Source organism: Schistocerca serialis, chromosome 2, assembly GCF_023864345.2.
Source record: "Schistocerca serialis cubense isolate TAMUIC-IGC-003099 chromosome 2, iqSchSeri2.2, whole genome shotgun sequence".
Classification (NCBI taxonomy): domain Eukaryota; kingdom Metazoa; phylum Arthropoda; class Insecta; order Orthoptera; family Acrididae; genus Schistocerca; species Schistocerca serialis.
The window spans coordinates 786,031,488-786,053,882 of NC_064639.1; the positions used below are offsets into that span (position 1 = coordinate 786,031,488).

The 22,395-nt window shown below is 39.3% G+C and overlaps 1 protein-coding gene across 5 annotated transcripts in view; it reads right to left on the reverse strand.

The window, feature by feature from the left end:
- The window catches only part of LOC126458007 (prominin-like protein), a 517,920-nt gene that overhangs the window by 145,202 nt on the left and 350,323 nt on the right, over nt 1-22,395 (reverse strand). For all 5 annotated transcript variants that reach the window (XR_007585562.1, XM_050094783.1, XM_050094784.1 and 2 more), the window contains one exon: nt 14,038-14,203. Coding sequence is in view for 4 of the 5 variants with exons in the window: in XM_050094783.1 (XP_049950740.1) it covers nt 14,038-14,203 (166 nt within the window). In the remaining variant the exon portion in view is untranslated. The remainder of the gene's footprint in view (nt 1-14,037; nt 14,204-22,395) is intronic.

The following is a 22,395-nucleotide window of genomic DNA, read 5'->3' on the forward strand; positions in this document are numbered from 1 at the left end:
GGACCCCAAGCATTGTGACTGATGATCTTGTCACTTAAGTTGATGAAATGATTTGTGAAAACTGTTGCTTTCTTTTCCACAAGTTTCACGGACTTTTTTGTTGAAATTGTCACTCAAAAGCAAGGCTACCACAAATTTTGGGCACAATGGGTGCCCTAAATGCTTAGAGAGCACCATAAAGAACAGTGAATTGGGGCAACATTGACATTCTGGAGACCTACCACAAACATGGTGGTTCATCACTGGATCGAACCATAACCGGTGATGAGACTTGGGTGAAACATGTCAATTGTGAGACAAAATTACAGTCCATGGAGTGGGGGCACACAAGGTTACCAAGAAAACCTTGTCAGCAAGGAAGTTGATGGCGACAGTGTTTTGGGATAGGCAAGGTGTGCTTATCGATTTTCTTGAGCGTGGAGCAACCATAAATTCTGCCTGGTACTGTCAAACTTTGCACAGCTTTAGAAGAACAGTTCAAAACAAAGGCCGAGGAAAGCTGACATCCAAAATTTTGTTTTTGGGTGACAATGCCCGACCTCACATGGCAAACCGCACTAAAGAAGCCCTTAATTCATTAAAATAGGAAATTTTCCCTCATCAGCCCTATAGCCCCAATCTTGCACCAAGCGACTTCCACTTGTTTCCCAACATGAAGTATTGTCTTGCAATGCAGCGCTTTGATGACGACGCAGAACTCTAGGCGGCCGTGACTCACTGGCTGAAGTCTCAGGCGGCAGAATTTTACGACGAAGGTCTTTCAAAGCCTGTCCACTCTCATGATAAGTGCCTCAATGTGTTGGTGACTAGTGGAAAAGTAGTATGTCAATCATTCTTTCAGATGTGTATAATAAAATGTATTTCTTGTACTTAGCTTTTCTTTAATGCCAAAACTTTCCCTACTTTCTGAATAGCCCTCGTATATTCTCCTTCACTATTTACAACAATCTAAAGCTAAAAACTCATTAAACTATGCTTGGAGCATATTTTCACTCGGAAAGGAAGTTCCTTAAAGGCTGTTCAATAGAGAGCGGAAAACATGAAAATCTGAGGGCACAAGAGTAAGTGAATGTGGGTGTGGAATGACTTCCCACCCAAATTGCTGTACAGTGTTCTTCGTCAGTCTAGAAGAAAGCAGGTGGATATTATCACAGAGCAGCATCACTTCACTTCATGCAGTCTTTCAATTTGTTGTTCTTGGATTGGGTCTGTAAGATGTCTCAGTTGTTGACAACAAATATCAGAAAGGGTTACACTTTGTGGAAGCAATTCATAGTACACCACACCATCCCTGTTCCACCAGATGCATAACATTATCTTTTGAGTATGCACGCAGGTCTTTCTATGAGGAGTTGCTGCTTTGTCTGGGCCCAACCATTTGTTTCTTTTCCCTATGTTTGCATAGAGATACCATATCTCATCACTAGTAACAATACAGGATAATAACCCTCTAACTGCTCTGGACATGTTAATGTGTGCCTTTGTACCTGTCCGTGTGTGCTCTGAATGTATTTACGTGCACCACCAGTCCTTCTACCTGGTACTCTGAACGTGTTTACGCGCGCTGCATTAGTGGCACCTGTGTGTTCCTGATGTGCTGAGACACGCTGCCACTTCTTCCCCTGTGGCCTCTGGCCGCATTAACACACCCAGCCGTATATTCATGCTGAGCGCCTAGTAGCTGTTCAGTGTTCCGCTGGCACGGTTGAAGTCTCGTGAGCATTTGCTGCTGTGTTCTTGTGTCGCAGTTTTCATATGTGCATTTCCTGACTGTTCACGCCGTTAACGTTTTGAGAAGAAAATGACACACCTTCATGGTTGTACAGACAAAGAAATCTTCGAAATTCTCACTAGAAGCAACAGTGAGAATGAAATTTTCGACAGCGATGGCAGTGATTATTCTTCGATTGAATCTCTAAGTAAAAGTCCTGTGCCATGTACTTCAGCTGGCACAATGCATCTGTCAACATGGGAGGGATATATCATTCAGAATCTGATGGGTCTGAGAGTGATAGTGAAGTGCCATTGAAAAGAGCTCGCTTTAGCGACACGTTTGACCGGAAGAAAAGTGATTTTCGTCCATTTATGCATGCGTTCGATGCTTCAGCTTCTGAACACAACAGTGATTTAGGGCCAGATTCAAGTGTATTATCATAATTCCTAGTATTTTTAATAGAAGAACTGATTAAATTTGTAGCAGATGAAACCAACAGAATTTTTTTTTTTTTTTTAAGAAAATACGCCAGAATCAGAGAATTCTCGTTTGTCCAGATGGAAAGAAATGGGCTTCGAGGAACTGCATTTCCTTCGTTGCTGTTTGTATGCTAATGGCTCATATGAAAAAGCTGAAAATCAGTGACTATTGATCCACAGACATACTCTTTAACACTCCTGTTTTTGACAAAATTAAGCACAGGGGCCGTTTTCTGTTAATTTTAAGAATGCTTCACTTCAGTGACAACTCTGTCACCAATGAAGGAGACAAGTTATTTAAAATTAGGTATATTGTTGATAAAATTCGCACAACATTTTGCAGTATATTTCATCCATATCAAAAGCTCTGCATTGACGAAAGCCTCTTGTTGTTCAAAGGGTGATTATTGTTCAAACAGTACATTCCCTCGAAAAGAAGTAGGTTTGGAATAAAAACATTTGTGCTATGTGACTGCCAGACAGGTTATATCCTGGATTTCATTGTTTACACAGGCACAAATACTGCAATTGACTTCCACAATCTGGGGAAAAGTGGCAACATAGTAGTAGCATCGATGAAACCATTTTTAGGACAGGGATATACACTCTATTTCGATGATTGGTATTCAAGCCCAGACCTGTTCCTTTGGCTTCATAACCATGGAACAAACGCATGTGGTACTGTTCACAAAAACAGACATAACGTGCCAAAATTAGAAAACAAACTAAAACGAGGAGAAATACAGTTTATGTCCACTGACACAATCCTTGCCATGAGATGGTGTGACAAAAGAGAAGTGTAGATGCTGACCACCTGTAAAACTGCAGAAATAGTTGAGATGGAAAAGACAAACAGAAAGAGAGGTGAAAGATTAAGGACACCACAATGTGTTGCAGATTACAACAAGAGTATGGGTGCTGTTGATCGCTGTGACATGCTGCTGAGTTCAGTGCAATCAGTACGAAAGACTGTCAAGTGGTACAAAAAGTTCTTTTTCCACGTACTGGATCTGCGCATTTTAAATGTCCATGCTCTCCACAGAGTAGTAACAGGATGAATAATGCAACTAGTGGAATTTCAATTATGTCTGGTAAGAGAGCTTGTTGAAACTTACACAAAAGAATGGAGGAAAGCTGGCAGAGGAAAACACTCTGAAGACGAGAATCCACCAAGATTTACTGGGAGGCATTTTCAAAAGGACATTGAGATGTAAAATGCGAAGAAATGTATGCCAATGCATCGGTGCACAGTGTGCTGGAAGCAGAAAGAGCACCGAGAAACGAGATACAAATTTAGAGCATGCAACATACCACTATGTGTAGTGCCATGTTTTGAGGCACATCATACTAAACAAAACTACAAGCGTGAGTCAAATAAAAACCTTAAATTTGTAATAACAAATCGAAACTTTGCGCCATTATCCTGTAAGTTGGTAAGCGTGCAACAAACAGTGTGTAGAATGGCCTGCAGGTGGCAGCATACTGCAGATGCACACATACCGTCGCAGTATCAGTATAAAGATGGCTGCCCCACTTGCGACTTGCGCCAGGGAAGAACAGCATTCTGTTATTCGGTTTTTGCATAGTTAAGGTGTGAATTCTATTGAAATTCATCGATGAGTGAAGGTTCAGTACTGTGATGCATGTTTGTCACATCAGCAAGTCTACAAATGGAGTAGGAAGTTCGCAAATGGTTTGACTTCAATGGGAGATGCTCCTCATTCAGGTCAGGCACAACGAGTTGTGACTCCACAGACCATTGCAGCATGTTTACAGATTAGTCATGGGTCAGCACACCACATTGTGCATAATGTGCTCCAGTTTCACAGTGTCTGCAAGATGGGTGCCACAGCAGCTGACTCCTGAAATGAGAGAACGACGTGTTGATGCTTGTGAAGAACTTCTTCAGCACTCTGAACGACAAGATGATGGCTTCCTTGCAAGAATCATTACATGGAGACAAAACCTGGGTTCACTTCCACCAACCGGAAATGATGAGAGCGAGCAAGGAATGGTGCCATTCCTCATCACCAAAACCAAAGAAGTTTCAAACAGAACCATCAGCAGGGAAGGCTATGCTGACTCTCTTTTGGGACAAAAAAGGCATCATTTTGGAGCATTACATGCCTAGAGGGACTAGTGTCACCAGTGCATCATACACAGATCTCCTAAAAAAATCATATGCGGCCTGCAATCACATCAAAGTGATGTGGATTGCTGTCACCAGGTGTCCTGCAAGCCCCCACACTGCCTGTACAACAGTTGCAGCAATCACAGACCTGCATTTTGAGTGTCTTCCTCATCCACCATACCCGCCAGACCTTGCCCCAAGTGATTCCCATATGTCTGGACCACTCAGAGACACAACAGGAGGAAAGAAGTTCCGTTCTGACGTTTTAATGAAGAGGTACGCCACGCGTTGCATGAGTGGTTGCGCGGACTAACAAAAGAATTTTTTTCTAAAGGAATTTGCGCAGTTTGTAAGCAATGGAGGACCTGCATTGAGTGTGGGGGAGATTATGTTGAAAAGTAATACAGCTCTGTACCACTCCTGCACAATAAATATTTTTTTAAATATTATTTAAGGTTTTCATTTGACTCAACCTCGTATTAACCGTCTATAATCACTCAGAAGAGAAGAAGCGACATTGATATTTCTAAAAGTAAAAGACAACAAAAAGGATATAAAAAATATAAAAATTGTATCCAAAATAAAATAAAAACATATATATTTTGAACTTCGCCAGTGCCGGTCCAAAGCCCGGATCAAAAAGAAGGATGGAAAATATATTCGGAAGGTGTAAAATTGCTCCAACACTTATGATTTCTGACTTTGAAGCCATTTTACAGAGGTGTTACCGCACTCTCAAAAACACAAACTGCATTTCTCAGATGCCATTGAATCTATTAAGCATAAAATTAAAACAAACATAGTGCTACATTGCTGATTTAAACAAAAATCACGTTCATTTGCATGGCGACCTTCCGCAGCACCTCTAACAATTAATTATTGTTAGCTTTGCTGTCTTAATCTTACTGCAATTAATGAAGAGGAATTTCACACTAGATGTGTTTTGCTTTTATTTACAAAGCATCCTCTGTGTTCACTGTTTTTCCTGCTTCATGTCAACCTCTGCTAATGAACAGAGGGAAAGCAGTGGTGCGCAACACATGAAGCAGGAAAACCAGTGAACACAGAAGATGCTTTGCAAATAAAAGCAAAACGCATCTGGTGTGAAATTATTTTTCATTAATTGCAGTAAGCTTAAGACAGCAAAGCTAACAATTAATTAATTCTACATATCGTTTATTATAGTGATTCTTAGCAACATAAGCAGTTTCAATGCACATCATGTGTGTCCAGTAATTCATCTGCAGATTCACAGTCACGGAAAAAGTATCGAGATACATCATGTGACAGTAATACATCATGTACAGTAATCACACTCAGAAGGTGAGACAGCCGTGCACCCCTTGGCTTGAGAAAAATTCAGCACAGGGCATGTTCGGCCAAGCGCGAGCTCAGCTGCAAGCAACGGTCCGTGGGGAAAGCCATTCGTGTAGGTACCAGGATTAGGCGGCCTCAACGGCACGCTCGACCCTGCTAGATGGATGCACGGCTGCGGCAGCCAAAGGGATAATGGTCGGTGTTGTTCACGAGCCAACTGACGAGCAAGCACAGATGCACATAGAGCCACATGTTGATTTTTGTGGGTTTGGCTTATCATACGAGGTGTGGCTAGAAAAAAACCAGACTAGTACTGGTGAAACAATAAAACGAATGCAATAAGGCTGAAAGTCGCGTGGCCTGTCACGTGACTCTCGCTCCACCTACTGCTCGAGTTTCATCTGTCTCCTGCACTCAGTCTGCCCGTGGCGTCTGTTTTAAGTAGTTGACGTTTTGTCTGTGCGTTGAAAAATGTTGAGTGTACAGAAAGAACAGCGTGTTAACATCAAATTTTGTTTCAAAGTAGGAAAATCTGCAAGTGAAACGTTTGTAATGTTACAACAAGTGTACGGCGATGATTGTTTATCGCGAACACAAGTGTCTGAGTGGTTTAAACGATTTAAAGATGGCCGCGAAGACACCAGTTATGACACTCGCACTGGCAGACCATTGTCAGCAAAAACTGACGCAAACATTGAAAAAATCGGTAAACTTGTTCGACAAGATCGCCGTTTAACAATCAGAGCAGTGTCTGAGTTAACAGGAGTTGACAAGGAAAGTGTTAGGCAGATTCTTCATGAAAGTTTCAACATGAACAAAGTGTATTCAAAAATGGTTCCAAAGTGTCTCACAATTGAACAGAAGGATCGCCGAAGAATGATTTGTTCTGACATCCTGGAAAACATTGAAAGTGATCCCACCTTCTTACAAAATGTTATTACTTGCGATGAATCGTGGTTTTTTACTTACGATCCCGAAACTAAACGCCAATCGATGCATTGGAAAACTCCTGGTTCTCCACGACAAAAAAAACCACGAATGTCAAAATTGAAATTCAAGGCAATGCTGATTGTTTTTTTTTGACATCAAAGGGATTGTGCACATTGATTGGGTACCAGAGGGACAAACAGTGAATCAGCATTACTACATTAGCGTCCTGGCTACCCTACGTGAGCGAGTACGGAGAAAACGGAACGATTTGTGGAGAAAAAAGTCATGGATCCTTCACCAAGACAATGCCCCAGCTCACAGTGCGTTGTCAGTGAAGACGTTTTTTTTCTTTTCCCTAAAGTCAAGTCAGCTTTGAAAGGAACTAGATTTGAGACTGTTGAAGCAGTAAAAGAAAAAGCGACGGAAGTAATGTATGGACTTACCGAAAATAATCTGCAGCATTGCTATGAACAGTGGAAAATTCGTATGGAGCGGTGTAGAGACCGAGGAGGAGAGTACATTGAAGGAGATAACATGAAATTGTAAATAATTGTAAATAAATGTTTTTTCCAGCATCAGTCCAGTTTTTTTCTAGCCGCACCTCGTATGTGGTACCCATACACCCGATTTCCAAACCTTTCCCATTACATGCAAAAGATGTCTGATGCCACAATGATCACACTTCATCAAATCTGACAGTTCCCGAGTACACTGATCTCGATCATTGTGGACTAATGCATTTAAACGATCTTCATCAAATCTCGAATGTCTTTCTGAATGTGTAGAGTCACTGATGTCAAAACGATCCTCCTTAAAATGAGAAAACCACTTTCCTGTCATGCTCTGTCCACAGATTAGGGAAAAACCATTCAGTATCATGACAGAAAGACTAACAGGTAATAAGATTCTATTATGACCATCCTCAACAGTCAAGTAGTCAAGCCAGTCAATGAGATACCAACTAAAGCTGCCACTGGCATGTGTGTGCACTGCTCCATTGTACCAATAGATGATGTTTTGTAACTGGAAACACTTGTATAAAAACAGAGATAGTATAATTTCCAAACACGTGACAATTATTTCATTTTTTTAAATGCTGATGGAAGTTTGTCAGTCTCAACATGAGGTCAAAAATGGCATTTTCATGTCTTACAGAGAAATTAAATGACTTTGAATTTACTTTTAAACAATGAGTAGTACTTCCTAGGTGACACCTGATTTTTGAAATTCAGCCATAGTCAAAGACCTGTTGTTTCATCTATCGAAGGAAACATTGGCATTTAATGACCTGTAAGCAATGAGATCATTTGAGAGAAGACAGCACAACTCAAGATTAAAAAAGGATGAGGAAGGAAATAGGTTGTGCACTTTCAAAGGAACCATATCTACATTTGAATTAAGTGATTTAGGGACATCACAGAAAACCTGAATCTGGATGGTCGGATGGGGACTGAATCTCTGTCCTCCAGAACACAAATCCAGTATGCTAATCACTGCACGAACATGCTTGGTGTTTCATCTAATTGTAGGAATCATCACCAGAGTTAAGAAGTAACTGGGTAGATCATGCATCATTTATTGCTTCCATAAGCAAAACTTTAGTCGTATCAACCATCTTTATAAGTACAGTATCAAAGTATTTGCTTTTCAAACCAGTAAATGTCAGTGAACATAGCAAGTAGTCTCTCATGTCATCTTTGCTTGTTAAATCTGTTGTCCCATGGAAACTAAACTGATGTTTGTGAAGCTATTCCGTACAGTTGCAGTAAATTTCTGTATCAAAACAACTTTGACAGAGCAACTTCTTTGATGGTGAATACAAAACCCACCCAGTTTTGGTACACAAATGGTGTTTCTCATATGGTATCAGTCAAAAAGGAGCACAGGAAGTTCCCTGAATTTCACCAATGCAAGCATGTGATTCACAACGTAATAGATTGCTACTCACCATACAAGACGGATCAAAAAGTAAAGTGAAGTTTCGTTTTTCTTAAAGAATCTTTATTTATTCTTCAACATCAACTTTGTCCCCGACAAAATACTTCCCCCTCAGATGCAATACACTTGTGCCAGTGCATTTTCCAATCTTGGCAGTACTTGTGGAACCTACTTTTCATTATGGTGTTCAGCTCCTTCAGCAATTCTGTTTTTATCTCATCAATGGTGGCAAAACAACATCTTTTCATGGTTCGTATCAGCCTCAGGAATAGAGGGAAGTCACAGGGGGCCATGTCTGACAAATACAGTGGCTGAGGCAACATAACAGTTTTATCTTTTGCCAAAAAATCATGAACAACCATTGAGGCGTGAGTGGGAGCATTACAGTGACAATTTCACGAGGGTTTTTGTCGAAATTCTGGTTGTTTTCTTCGGACTGCCATGCAAACAGTACGTAACTTCCAGGTAGTATTCCTTACAAGGCACGAACTCATGATGCACTATTATGTTGTAATCTAAGAAAACAGTGAGAAGAACCTTCGCATGTGATCAAACTTGTCAAAATTTTTTGGTCTTTGCTCTTCGCGTAGTTTCTATTGGAACAACTGGGCCTTGGTTTTGATGACATACCCCAACAACCATGTTTAATCACCTGTTATAGCCTTCTTTATAAGTTCTGGGTCATTGTCAACTTCATTCAGCAATTCCGAGCAATGTTTATGTCATGTCTCCTCGGTCAGAATTCAATGATTTTGGATCAAACTTTGCTACTACACATTGCATGCACAAAACATCTAAAAATATTGCTTGACATGAGCCAAAGGACATGCCAACATATTCAGCAAACTCTCTGATGGTGATTTGACATTTTTTCTTTACTTCTTCCACACTGTCATCAATAATTGATGTGCTAGGCTGTCCAGAATGGTTGACGTCTTCAATGTCTTCTTTCCCCTCTTTGAAACGTTTATACTACTTGGAAACTCTTGTCTTACTCATAGTAGATTCACCAAAATCCACAGACATTTCGAATATGGTGCTGCGTTTTATTCCATTTTTCAAGTAAAATTTAATGCAAATTCTTTGATTCATCTTTTTTTAAAGTAAAAGTTCACCAACCACTTGAAAACATGTATAATTTGACTGTCACCAACACATCAAATATTCAAAACAGCAACACATTAAATATTCAAAACAGTTGAAAATGCAAATACACATCAGATCAACAATGCTTCTCTCTCTCTCTCTCTCTCTCTCTCTCTCTCTCTCTCTCTCTCTGTGTGTGTGTGTGTGTGTGTGTGTGTGTGTGTGTGTGTGTGCGCGCGTGCGTGTGTGTGTGTGTGTGCGCGCGTGCGTGTGTGCGTGTGTGTGTGTGTGTGTGTGTGTGTGTCAGATTATAAGGCCCACGAAACTAAAAAATGCCTGTCACTTTTCGATCACACCTCATGCAGAGAAGATGCAGAGTTGCAGAAAACACACACACACAAACCACTGTCTCTGATCACATAGGCCAGACTGCGAGTAACTGCACCTGATAGTAGGAGAAATCCGTGGGTGGTGAGGATAAGGAGGAGGCTAGGGCAGGAAGGGATAGAGACAGCAGGGTAGGGGTATGGGAAAGCGCAGTGCTGCTTGTGGGATGTGGTGGGGACGGGGGAAGGCTGCTAGGTGCACCTTATGTTTTCTATTATTTGATTCACAACATGAAAATAGAGAGGAAGGTAGAATTGTTTTGTAGATATATCAGTGTTCAGAAGAAGTGAAAGATCTTTAGGACACTAAGTTTACAGAAAGACCACTTACACAGGTGTGATATCTGTAAATAATTCCAATCAGCACTTGAATCAGAAAAAGATGAGGAATAAATCATTGATGCATCGACCTAATGGAATCTGTTGAGTACACACAGGAATACCTGAATCTTTAAACATTGCCATAAGAAGAAATGGTTATTCTGATTAAGAGATAAGTAGGACACTACACTCCAGAGGGACTGTATATCTTTGTGAAAGACAATCAATTAAGAAAAAAACTTGTCTCTCACTTATGAAAACAACTGCCAGTGATGATGTGTTTTCAGGCTGTATTACAGGCCTTCTCCTGACCAAAAGACAATGGAGAAATGTTAGATGAACAAACAAGAAAACCATTAAGCTGTTTGGAATGCTCCTGTCACAATTTATTAAAGACTCTTTCTTTAATGACAGGAGCCTGAACAACAGTTGTAGACATGCTTGGGCATGAATAACATTGAACTCTGGAACACTGCATTTATAATGGCTAGTTACTAGCCAAAATCTGGATCTGCTCTAATAAAGGTAGAATGGAAATTGCTGCTCTCTACCATTTTGAAAGTCTTATCACAGATGTTGAGGGCATTCCATTTTTCTAATGGGAGGTAATTTGATATCCTATGTTCCCATAATGCTTACGGCCTCATCATTGGCTAGTCCCTGTCCTCTGCCTGCCTATTCCCTGCACTCATTCCAGCCATCCCATCTGCATAGTTCTTTTCCATTCTCTGCTCTACCCGTCTCCTTTCCCCTTTGCCCTCCCCAGCACATACTCCTGATGCTGCACCTAGCAGCCCACTATCCTGTCCCCCACTACATCCTGTACACTTCCATAGACAGCGCTGGCATCTTCCCCTATCCTGTCCCCCACTACATCCTGTACACTTCCATAGGCAGCACTGGCATCTTCCCCTATCCTGTCCCCCACTACATCCTGTATACTTCCATAGGCAGCACTGGTATCTTCCCCTAGCATACCCTGCTGCCCCTCTCTCTCCCCATACCAAATCACACTACTTCTGTACCATCACAATGCTTCCCAGCAAACATTGCTGCTCACCATGGACCCAGTTGCAGTTGGGCCTTAGCAACCTAAGACAACAGTGGCCATGTTTGGGTGTGTTATGCCTGTGTGAATGTGTGTTTTGTTCTGTCTGTGTCTCATGAAGGACTTAGGCACACACTGACATGGTGTGACAAGTGCTGTGACACGTGGCATAGCAGACGCATGGCAGTGTCATGGTATGCATGTGACTATGCCAACAGATGTAAAGTGGCATCATGCTTCCTTCAGGCGATGAACATGTAGTTAGTTGTCAGTACGACTTTTTCTTTGTGTAAAAAATTAAAAACCGTTGTTCTGGGATTTGTGTGTATTCTCTACTATGCAGCCTTTCTCGTTTGATTTTGAGGAAACTACATTAAACAAATATTCTTTCACAGTTTGAATAAACTGGCTTTCTTTTGTTGCTGTGTATAGCTATTATGATGCTTTGAAGAAAAGTAAACTACTGCACATATTTCAAAAAAATTATAGTGAATAGTACATGCACTGTCCAGCTTATATTTGGTGCATGCTGGTCACACAGTGCACAAAATGTGGCTAACAAAGTTTTTAGCACTGGAACTGGAGCCGTACCAGTCTCGAGCAAATTGGTTACATATTCCAGCATTTGGCTGCAATGGGCTACAACATTGACTCTATAGCGAAGTACTATGTGGAGTTGTGCCTCATATGTCTCTTTCATATGTGTTTATGAAGTCAATTACAATCACTTTATGAGTTGTTTTCATTTTACAACTAGAGATGGACAATTGCAGATGCAGCAGCAGAGTTAGCTACATCATGTACGTGTCAATTTTTCTTGTCTGAACTAATAGTTTTAGTCACAAAATGTTCAGTAACTGTTTTAATTCATATATTGTCAAACAAATGGCATGTACATGTTACAGCAAGCAATGAAAGTGAAATTTCATTTCCTGTTGGTATAACTAAAGCATATTGTGTTCTGGAAGTCAGCAACTTGAAAATACACTTACTGCAAAAAGAATTGAGTTCGTCACAAACTTGGATTTGAGAAGAAGAAATTTGTCAGGAATAAGAAAAGAGATGCAATGACTAATTATTTTGTAAGTGAGATTTATAAAATGCCTTTACAGGACAGCATAACCTCAAGTGCAACATAAGGCAAATTATGAGCTGTCATATGCACTTCCCTTTACATGAACAATTTTGTCAATTTCATTGTTCTGTCTTGGTAGCTGCATTTATAAATTCTTCCATGCCATAATGAAACAAACTAATCTGTTACTGCTACCTCTTCCTCAAACTATCCAGTAATCCACTTTGGAGCAGTGCTTACTGAATGTCCCCCCCCCCCCCCCCCCGGCTTACGTTGACAGTCAGTACTTTGATCTGGTGAGCATTGGACCACCAAACAAGCTGCACCCCCCCCCCCCCCCTCCCCCCAATAAGCAGATATCCTCTGCAAGTGGGGATGAAAATTGGGTTTCAACAAGAAATTCAGACAACCACAGTATAACAGCCCAGAATACTTTATTAAGATGTGGTGAATGGCTAAAAGTGTAGTGTTCAACATTCATCTGGCATTTTCGTCATTCCAGTAAAGGCTGCTCCTTTATACTGTTTGTGTTCCACCTGAAGTAGCAAGCTAGATGTATACCTTGTGCCACACCACACCACTTGCCATGTCACTCCATTGAATACCCTGCCTTGTTCTGAAAACTAATAACATTTAATAGTCTTTTTTTTTCTCTTACAATGAGCCTTTCTTCCACTCACTGCTTCCTCTATGTGGTGAGTAGCAATCTATCCTTTTCATTCTGTTGTTATTCTGACCCAGATTTTTCCATTGTTTGAGTCTATCTTCTTTAAATGTTAATTCTCATCACATAACAGAAAAAATTAAAACATGGATGTCATTTGAAAACATATCCAGTGATCCACGTCACTCAATATGCTACAAAGCATTAATAATTGGTTGAGCTCCCTGAACACCATGTGTTTTGTGTAGTTCAGATAATACAGCAATGTTGGCTAAGTAGAAAAAACTGATTCAAACACAAAACAGAGTCTGCAGATCTCACTTCTGAAACATGAGCTGTATCATTTTAACACAAACCTGCTGTGATACTGTTTTCACTAGCACACAGGCTGATTCATGAGGAACTTTGTATACAGTTTATTGCCTCTATGTAATGAAGAGTGTGTAATATATGTATTTTTATCTGTTTCATATTTAACTAACATCTGGAGTGACATCTCAAGGCACTGATAGCACCTGTGTGTTGGTTAGTTAGAAAGAAGATGGTATCCAGTGAGAGAAGCAGTGAAATATCAAATACCACAAAGCCCAAGAGCAGCAAAGCTTGACCAGAATCTACATATATTATAAAATATTCTGCTGCATAATTCTGTCTGTGTTGAAGGCTAACCTCAGGAACTTTTGTACAGGTTTTGATACAGTTTTTCTGAATAGACAGACTGATTTACATGGAAGTTTGTGCATATTTCTACATATTATAAACAAGTAATTTGGCCATAGATATTTTGTGCTAAGCATGTGAAGACAGGAAACTTTGCTAGTTACCAATAACTATGCCAACTGTCTTAAAAATCAACAATAATTTTTATTGTAATTCTTTTTTTTCTTCAATTGATTCCAGGAAAACAATATATAAATAATGCAGAAATCTGTCTCAAAAGAAAATTACCTGCATCTCTCATGGTTTTTTCTATATCCAGTTTACTGTTATTCACAGATTCATTTATATCTATCATCATTTGTTCAAAGGAGTTTGCTCCTTTTTTTACATTTTCTATAATACCGTCTGCTAATAATTCTTCAACAGCATCCAGGCTCTCATTCATGTTAGGTAGCTGAAAATATTTAAAAGTGGGTTAGAACAAGCAGAATTTCATATGAATTAAGCACAAATTTCACAAAATCTGTTTTCAAAAGATAATTGAAACATTTAAAAAAACACCTTGTTTCACAAAGAGCAATAGTATATAAACAAGGAACAACCACAAATGAAAGACATAATATTGGGGGATGACCAAGTTACAAAATAAAAAGGGGGCCCACATGCACAAGGTAAACACGGTGCACCACACACATATTTCCTACTAGGATTAAGTGTTTGCCATGCACATCAATTGGGTGTGATAATAGAACAACAGAATGTAAAATTCAAGTGAATTTTGTCAAAGTGTTAGCTTGTAACAGCATTATGAAATCATTCCAAACAATGATAATCATTTTTCATCCACCCTAAAAAGTGCTTCCACATTACAACAGTTTATCGATTCCCAGGTAGGTGTGTGTGTGTGTGTGTGTGTGTGTGTGTGTGTGCGCGCGCATGAGCGCGTGTGCATAAGAACCAATCACAAATATCTGTCATACTGTTTCCCTCCCCAGATTCTAGTACTCCTGGTTTTAGAATACTGCTCCGTTTTGTGGGACCCATACCAAAAACAGTAGATACTGACCATATACAAAGAAGTGCAGCACAAATGGTCTTGGCTATATTTTACTCATGGGTAAGTGTCATGAAAATGCAGAAAAAACAAAACTGGCAGATAGTTGAAGACAGCTATCACCCATCCTGTGAACAACTGTTTAAGAAATCTTAGGAACCTGTATTTGGCCTACAAATCTATGGAATGCAACATCCCCTACATATCACTCCTGTATGGACCATGAAGATGAGATTAGACTAATTATGGCATGAACAGAGGCATTTAAGTAGTCATTCTTCCAGCATTCCATATGAGACTGGAGTCAGAATAAACCCTAACACATTGTGCAATGCTTAGTACCCTCTGCCCTTCATTTTTAGTATGTTTACGGATGTAGGGAAGTGTCTATGCACAACATCCTTATATTATCAAATATATTTTCTACTGCCTTTTTTTTTTTTAATTTTCAAACTGTGTTGTGGATTATGTGATTATCCTCAAAACATACTTATTGAAAAATAATTATTTCAATAGAATGAAAAGAAGAAGAAAGTTATGCTAACATGGTGGCTTCTTTATCAAAGTATTTTAAGAAATGGAAAAAATACTACCTAGTTCCATATTTCACAAACTCCAGTTCCTATATGGCAGTACACAGCACAAGACTGGCACCGAATGTTAATGTCCTTTTATTTTTTTATATTTTTTATGATACAGTCATAACAACATTGTTGTTGTTGTTGTTGTGGTGGTGGTGGTGGTGGTGGTGGTGGTCTTCAGTCCTGAGACTGGTTTGATGCAGTTCTCCATGCTACTCTATCCTGTGCAAGCTGCTTCATTTCCCAGTACGTACTGCAGCCTACATCCTTCTGAATCTGCTTAGTGTATTCATCTCTTGGTCTCCCTCTACGATTTTTACCCTCCACGCTGCCCTCCAATACTAAATTGGTGATCCCTTGATGCCTCAGAACATGTCCTACCAACCGATCCCTTCTTCTAGTCAAACTGTGCCACAAACTCCTCTTTTCCCCAATTCTATTCAGTACCTCCTTGTTAGTTATGTGATCTACCTATCTAATCTTCAGAATTCTTCTGTAGCACCCCATTTCGAAAGCTTCTATTCTCTTCCTGTCCAAACTATTTATCGTCCATGTTTCAGTTCCATACGTGGCTACACGCCATACAAATACTTTCAGAAACGACTTCCTGACACTTAAATCTATACTCGATGTTAACAAATTTCTCTTCTTCAGAAACGCCTTCCTTGCCATTGCCACTCTACATTTTATATCCTCTCTACTTCGGCAATCATCAGGTATCTTGCTCCCCAAATAGCAAAACTTATTTACTACTTTGAGTGTCTCATTTCCTAATCTAATTCCCTTAGCATCAGCCGACTTAATTCGACTACATTCCATTATCCTCGTTTTGCTTTTGTGATGTTCATCTTAGATCCTCCTTTCACGGCACTGTCCATTCCGTTCAACTGCTCTTCCCAGTCATTTGCTGTCTCTGACAGAATTGCAATGTCAGCAGCGAACCTTAAAGTTTTTATTTCTTCTCCATGGATTTTAATACCTACCCTGAATTTTTCTTTTGTTTCCTTTACTGCTTGCTCAATATACAGATTGAATAACATTGGGGAGAGGCTACAACCCTGTCTCACTCCCTTCCCAACCACTGCTTCCCTTTCATTCCCCTCAACTCTTGTAACTGCCATCTGGTTTCTGTACAAATTTAAATAGCCTTTCGCTCCCATTATATTACCCCTGCCACCTTCAGAATTTGAAAGAGATTATTCTCAGAATTTGAAAGAGATTATTCCAGTCAACATTGTCAAAAGCTTTCTCTAAGTCTACAAATGCTAGAAACATAGGTTTGCCTTTCCTTAATCTTTCTTCTAAGATAAGTCGCAGGGTCTGTATTACCTCACGTGTTTCAACATTTCTACGGAATCCAAACTGATCTTCTCCGAGGTCGGCTTCTACCAGTTTTTCCATTCATCTATAAAGAATTCGTGTTAGTATTTTGCAGCCGTGACTTATTAAACTGATGGTTCGGTTATTTTCCACACCTGTCAACATCTGGTTTCTTTGGGATTGGAATTATTGTATTCTTCTTGAAGTCTGAGAGTATTTCGCCTGTCTCATACATCTTGCTCACCAGATTTTGTAAGGACTGGCTTTCCCAAGGCTGTCAGTAGTTCTAATGGAATGTTGTCTACTCCTGGGGCCTTGTTTCGACTTAGGTCTTTCAGTGCTCTGTCAAACTCTTCACGCAGTATCATATAACCCATTTCATCTTCATCTACATCCTCTTTCATTTCCATAATATTGTCCTCAAGTACATCACCCTTGTATAGACCCTCTGTATACTCCTTCCATCTTTCTGCTTTTCCTTCTTTGCTTAGAACTGGGTTTCCATCTGAGCTCTCGATATTCATACAAGTGGTTCTCTTTTCTCCAAAGATCTCTTTAATTTTCCTGTAGGCGGTATCTATTTTACCCCTAGTGAAATAAGCCTCTATATCCTTACATTTGTCCTCCAGCCATCCCTGCTTAGCCATTTTGCACTTCCTGTCGATCTCATTTTTGAGACATTTGTATTCCTTTTTGCCTGCTTCATTTACTGCATTTTTATATTTTCTCCTTTCATCCCCAAGGAGTTCTACTAGCCCTCGTCTTTTTACCTACTTCACCCTCTGCTGCCTTCACTATTTCATCCCTCAAAGCTACCCATTCTTCTTCTACAGTATTTCTTTCCCCTATTCCTGTCAATTGTTCCCTTATGCTCTCCCTGAAACTCTGTAAAACCTCTGGTTCTGTCAGTTTATCCAGGTCCCATCTCCTTAAATCCCCACCTTTTTGCAGTTTCTTCAGTTTTAATCTGCAGTTCATAACCCATAAATTGTGGTCAGAGTCCACATCTGCCCCTGGAAATGTCTTACAATTTAAAACCTGGTTCCTAAATCTCTGTCTTACCATTATATAATCTATCTGATACCTTCTAGTATCTCTAGGCTTCTTCCATGTATACAACCTTCTTTCATGATTCTTGAACCAAGTGTTAGCTATGATTAAGTTATGCTCTGTGCAAAATTCTACCAGACGGCGTCCTCTTTCATTTCTTACCCCCATCCATATTCACCTACTACATTTCCTTTTTTTCCTTTTCCTACTATCAAATTCCAGTCACCCATGACTATTAAATTTTCATTTCCTTTCACTATCTGAATAATTTCTTTTAACTCATCATACATTTCTTCAATTTCTTCGTCACCTGCAGAGCTAGTTGGCATATAAACTTGTACTACTGTAGTAGGCATGGGTTCGTGTCTATCTTGGCCACAATGATGCGTTCACTATGCTGTTTGTAGTATCTTACCCGCACTCCTATTTTTTTTACTCATTATTAAACGTACTCCTGCATTACCCCTATTTGATTTTGTATTTATAACCCTGTATTCATCTGACCAAAAGTCTTGTTCCTCCTGCCACCAAACTTCACAAATTCCCACTATATCTAACATTAACCTATCCATTTCCCTTTTTAAATTTTCCAACCTACCTGCCCAATTAAGGGATCGGGCATTCCACACTCCGATCCGCAGAATGCCAGTTTTCTTTCTCCTGATAACAACATCCTCTTGAGTAGTCCCCATCCAGGGATTTGAATGTGGGATTATTTTACCTCCGGAATATTTTACTCAGAGGACGCAATCATCATTTAACCATACAGTAAAGCTGTATGGTTAACAACATTACAAGTCAGTAATTTAATCCCCAATGAAGTATGCTGTTTTTAGCAAATGTGAATGCTAAGCTCTTTTCATAGAGGAAAGTAAACCACCAAACACCTATAATTTCTTTTTCCCAGGTTATATTTGCCAGTCAGTTTCAGAAAGTTAATTTTCATTCTCAGTCCTCTTTGTATGCGGAGATGTATTATGAAATTGGTGGCCATTCAGCCAGGTAGACAGTTGGTTGGCACTCATGTCAATACAAAAGGCTGTGCAATGATTGCAGCAGATTTGATACATGACTTGGCTGCTTTTGCTGGTGGCTCAGCCTCTGATGGGCAGAGCAAGCCTGGAACAGGAAGTGCTGAGTAGATGGACTGGGAGGAATGTAAGTCGGCACCAGGAACTAAGTTTGTCAATGCACCTGACTATGGCCAATCAATGGCTGTTCACTGAAATATTATGCCCATTGCACACCATGGACCATTAGTACATCCGTGGACTGTTTGGTCAATGGAGAATCATAAGCTGAAAGGTGTGTTTGGTTTATTTGGTTTCTATCACTGTTTTGTGCCAGGACCATTATTTAAGGCTCTGTGCTTAAGAAATCTGTTGAAGAAATATGTTCTTTATAAATGGACAACAGAATGTAAAACTGCATTTGAGGAGCATAAACATGTTTTGCCTAACATATCATCTGGATTTTGCTAAGCCATTTTGTTTGATGACAGATGCTTGTGGGTATGGGAATGCTGTAGAACTGTTTCAGTTAGATAAAGAAGGGGATGAAGAAGCACACAAAACCATAGCTTTTGCTATTAGATCTTTACAATAATCTGAGGGAAATTATTGCTTCTCTTAGCAAGAGCATCAGCTATAGTTTTTGGTTAACGGAAGTTACAGAAATATTTGTTGGGACACAAAGTGATTGACTGCAGCAGTGTTTGTCAACCTTTTTGAATATGCAACCCCTTTCCAAGTAAAAGAATTCTGACACTACCCCCAGAACAGCAATAAAACTATGTCAGTGATTTCAAAGGCAACGTATTTAATTTTCCTTCTATTTATACTTTGCTAATCAGAAATCAGTGCACTGTGCAAGGCAGTCTGAGCACTCTGCAGACAGTGATACATTCTTTGACATGGCAGAGATTTGGGAGTGAGACGAGATCAGTGGTTGCACGGCATGCATTTTCGCTACCTTCAATCAGTTGTTCAAGTATGCCAGCAATTACAGACATGATTATCGTGTCTTTGTGCTTTGCTCCCAGCTAACATAAAATGTAGAAGTTTCTGGAAAGGTCTGCGAATCCTCCACACCTGGCACATGTGGCAGTGGCTGAAGTGGATAATAATAATAATAGTAATAATTAATAATAATTATTAATAATAATAATAATAATAATAATAGATTTCATGATGATAATTATTTGAAGTATGGTTTTACCGTCATGAATAATAAACCTCAATGTATAATTTCAGCAAAGGACTGTCACATGAAGGTATGAAACCATCAAAGCTTATGTGGCACATCTCTACTAAACATTCCAAGGAACCTGAAAAACTGTTGGATTTCTTCGAAAGGAAATTCAAAACCCTTAACCAGCAGCAAACTACTAAGTAATAAAACAGTTGCTATTTGTTGACTGAAAATAATAGTATGTTCCTGATTATTTGTTTTTCTGATTTAACAGTATCTTTTATTACATTTTAAGTATCCAGTGTCAACAAATAAGCATTATTAACAATGTAAGGAAAAGAAAAATTGCTACTCACCATAAAGATGATATGTTAAGTTGCAGACAGCACAATTAAAAGATACTCACACATTAGCTTTCGGCCACACCCTTCATCGGAAAAAGAAAGCAAAACACACACCATTCATTTGCACAAGCAAGCACACCTCACATACATATGATCACCAACCTCAGCAGCTCAAAGCATTATTAGTTAGGCACCAATTCACTAAAGCAAACAGATGCCAAGACTCTTGCTTTGCCGGCAGTCCTGGATATGGTTGAAATTACATTAGGTAAGCAGGAGGCAAACAAGCTAAAATCCATACCACTCTCTGATAGTACTACTGAACACAGATTAATCAAACAATGGAAAATCCAAGATGGAATGTAACAATATTATGAGAAGGAAAGTTGCTACTCACCAAATAGCAGGGCTGCCGAGTCGCAGATAGGTACAACAAAAAGATTTTCACACTTAAAAGTTTTAGGTGTGAAAATCTTTTTGTTGTGCCTATCTGTGACTCAGCATCCCTGCTTTATGGTGAGTAGCAACTTTCCTTCTCATAATACTGAACACAGATTAAATGACTGACAGTGACATTCAAGAACAATTAAGTCCAAAAATCTATTAGGAGCTCACATTTTGTTCCGAGTTTGAAGAATGTACTGATGTTTCACACTGTGCACAATTTATGATTTTGTGTATCATGTTTTTGTGTTATGAGACCCCTAGTAATGAGGCATGGACTGGGTTGGTTGTTTCGTTTACTTTCATCTAGTTTAAAAACAAGACAATATTCTGTTTTGATTAATTGCAAGAATATTTAGTATGTTTTATTACAAATTATTGTACTAGCTTTTCAGAAGACATTTTTCAACTTTTTTTTATAAACTAGTGTCAAAATAACAATGATTCACATCACAACTATCACAATGAACAAAACAAAGAAACAAGAAATGAACCAGGCAACAAGCAACAATGATTTTGTGGCAGTCCCAATCAAGCCACGAGCTATGAAAACAGAAACAATGTCAACACAGTGTGCCGATACCACTCTAATGTGAACGCAGGTGTCCGAGGTCCACTCGGTAAAAATTGCTGTACTTTGAGGCCTTTCTCACTCCAGCCAATTTTAGCAATCTATTGTTTGGTTCATTGGACAGCTACTCAAATGCACTCTAGTAACCATAGTGCAAAGTCTTAAACTTGAGCTGTGGTGTATTGTTGCAGCCATTTTGTATCACATCTCAATATGAGCATCTTTTAAATGCACTTTCACATATCATTCTAGTTCCATGTGATATTTTTACCACAGCAGATAATCAGCATGAAAACTAAGTTGTCAATACTGCACAAGACACTGATTTGCCCCACTGTTACCTTGTTATAGCAGTTGTACCAATAGCCATATTATCTGGCAATGGTCCAAAAAATTTAAAGAATGTTCAGAAAGAAGAAATATTGAACATATTAAAATTTCAGCATATTTTCCCAAAGGTAAAATTTGTGTGCAAATTATAACTTAAAATGTTTGCACACTACCATAGAAACCATTCTGCGTGGGTGCAATGTTTAAAATACTTTGAGGAGCATGAAGCAACAAGTTTTGTCCCATGTGAGTTAACATGTGGAATCAGGACCAATAATGTGTTGCTTGATCCGGTAGAATTTCTGGCTATTGTTGACATGCCTCAGGCTCAAAAAGAAGAAATAGCACGTGAAAATATTAAGAGAGAAGTGTTAGAGAAAAAAGAGGCATCATGATGCTAGAGCACCTCCTGCGAGCTTTCAGATTGAAGACCTAGTATTAGTTAAAACAAGAGAAAAAGCAAAAAAAGACAACATCAGAAACCGAGAAGCTTCCAGATGAGTAGAAGGGTCCATTTAGGGTGAATGGAAAACCACATCCTAATACCTATAGGCTGGAATATTGGAAATCGGGCAAGCCATTAGGATTGAGTATTACTATTGATTTAAAGAGATAAGACTTGAGGGTAAAGACTTAAGAGGCCATTGCACTCTCTGCCTTGATAGGTGACTGACGATCACAAGGCACTCAAGTTATTGGCAATACTACTTAATTTTTATTTCATATTGTCAATCTTCCTCTTCTGTCATGAACTTTGTCTAT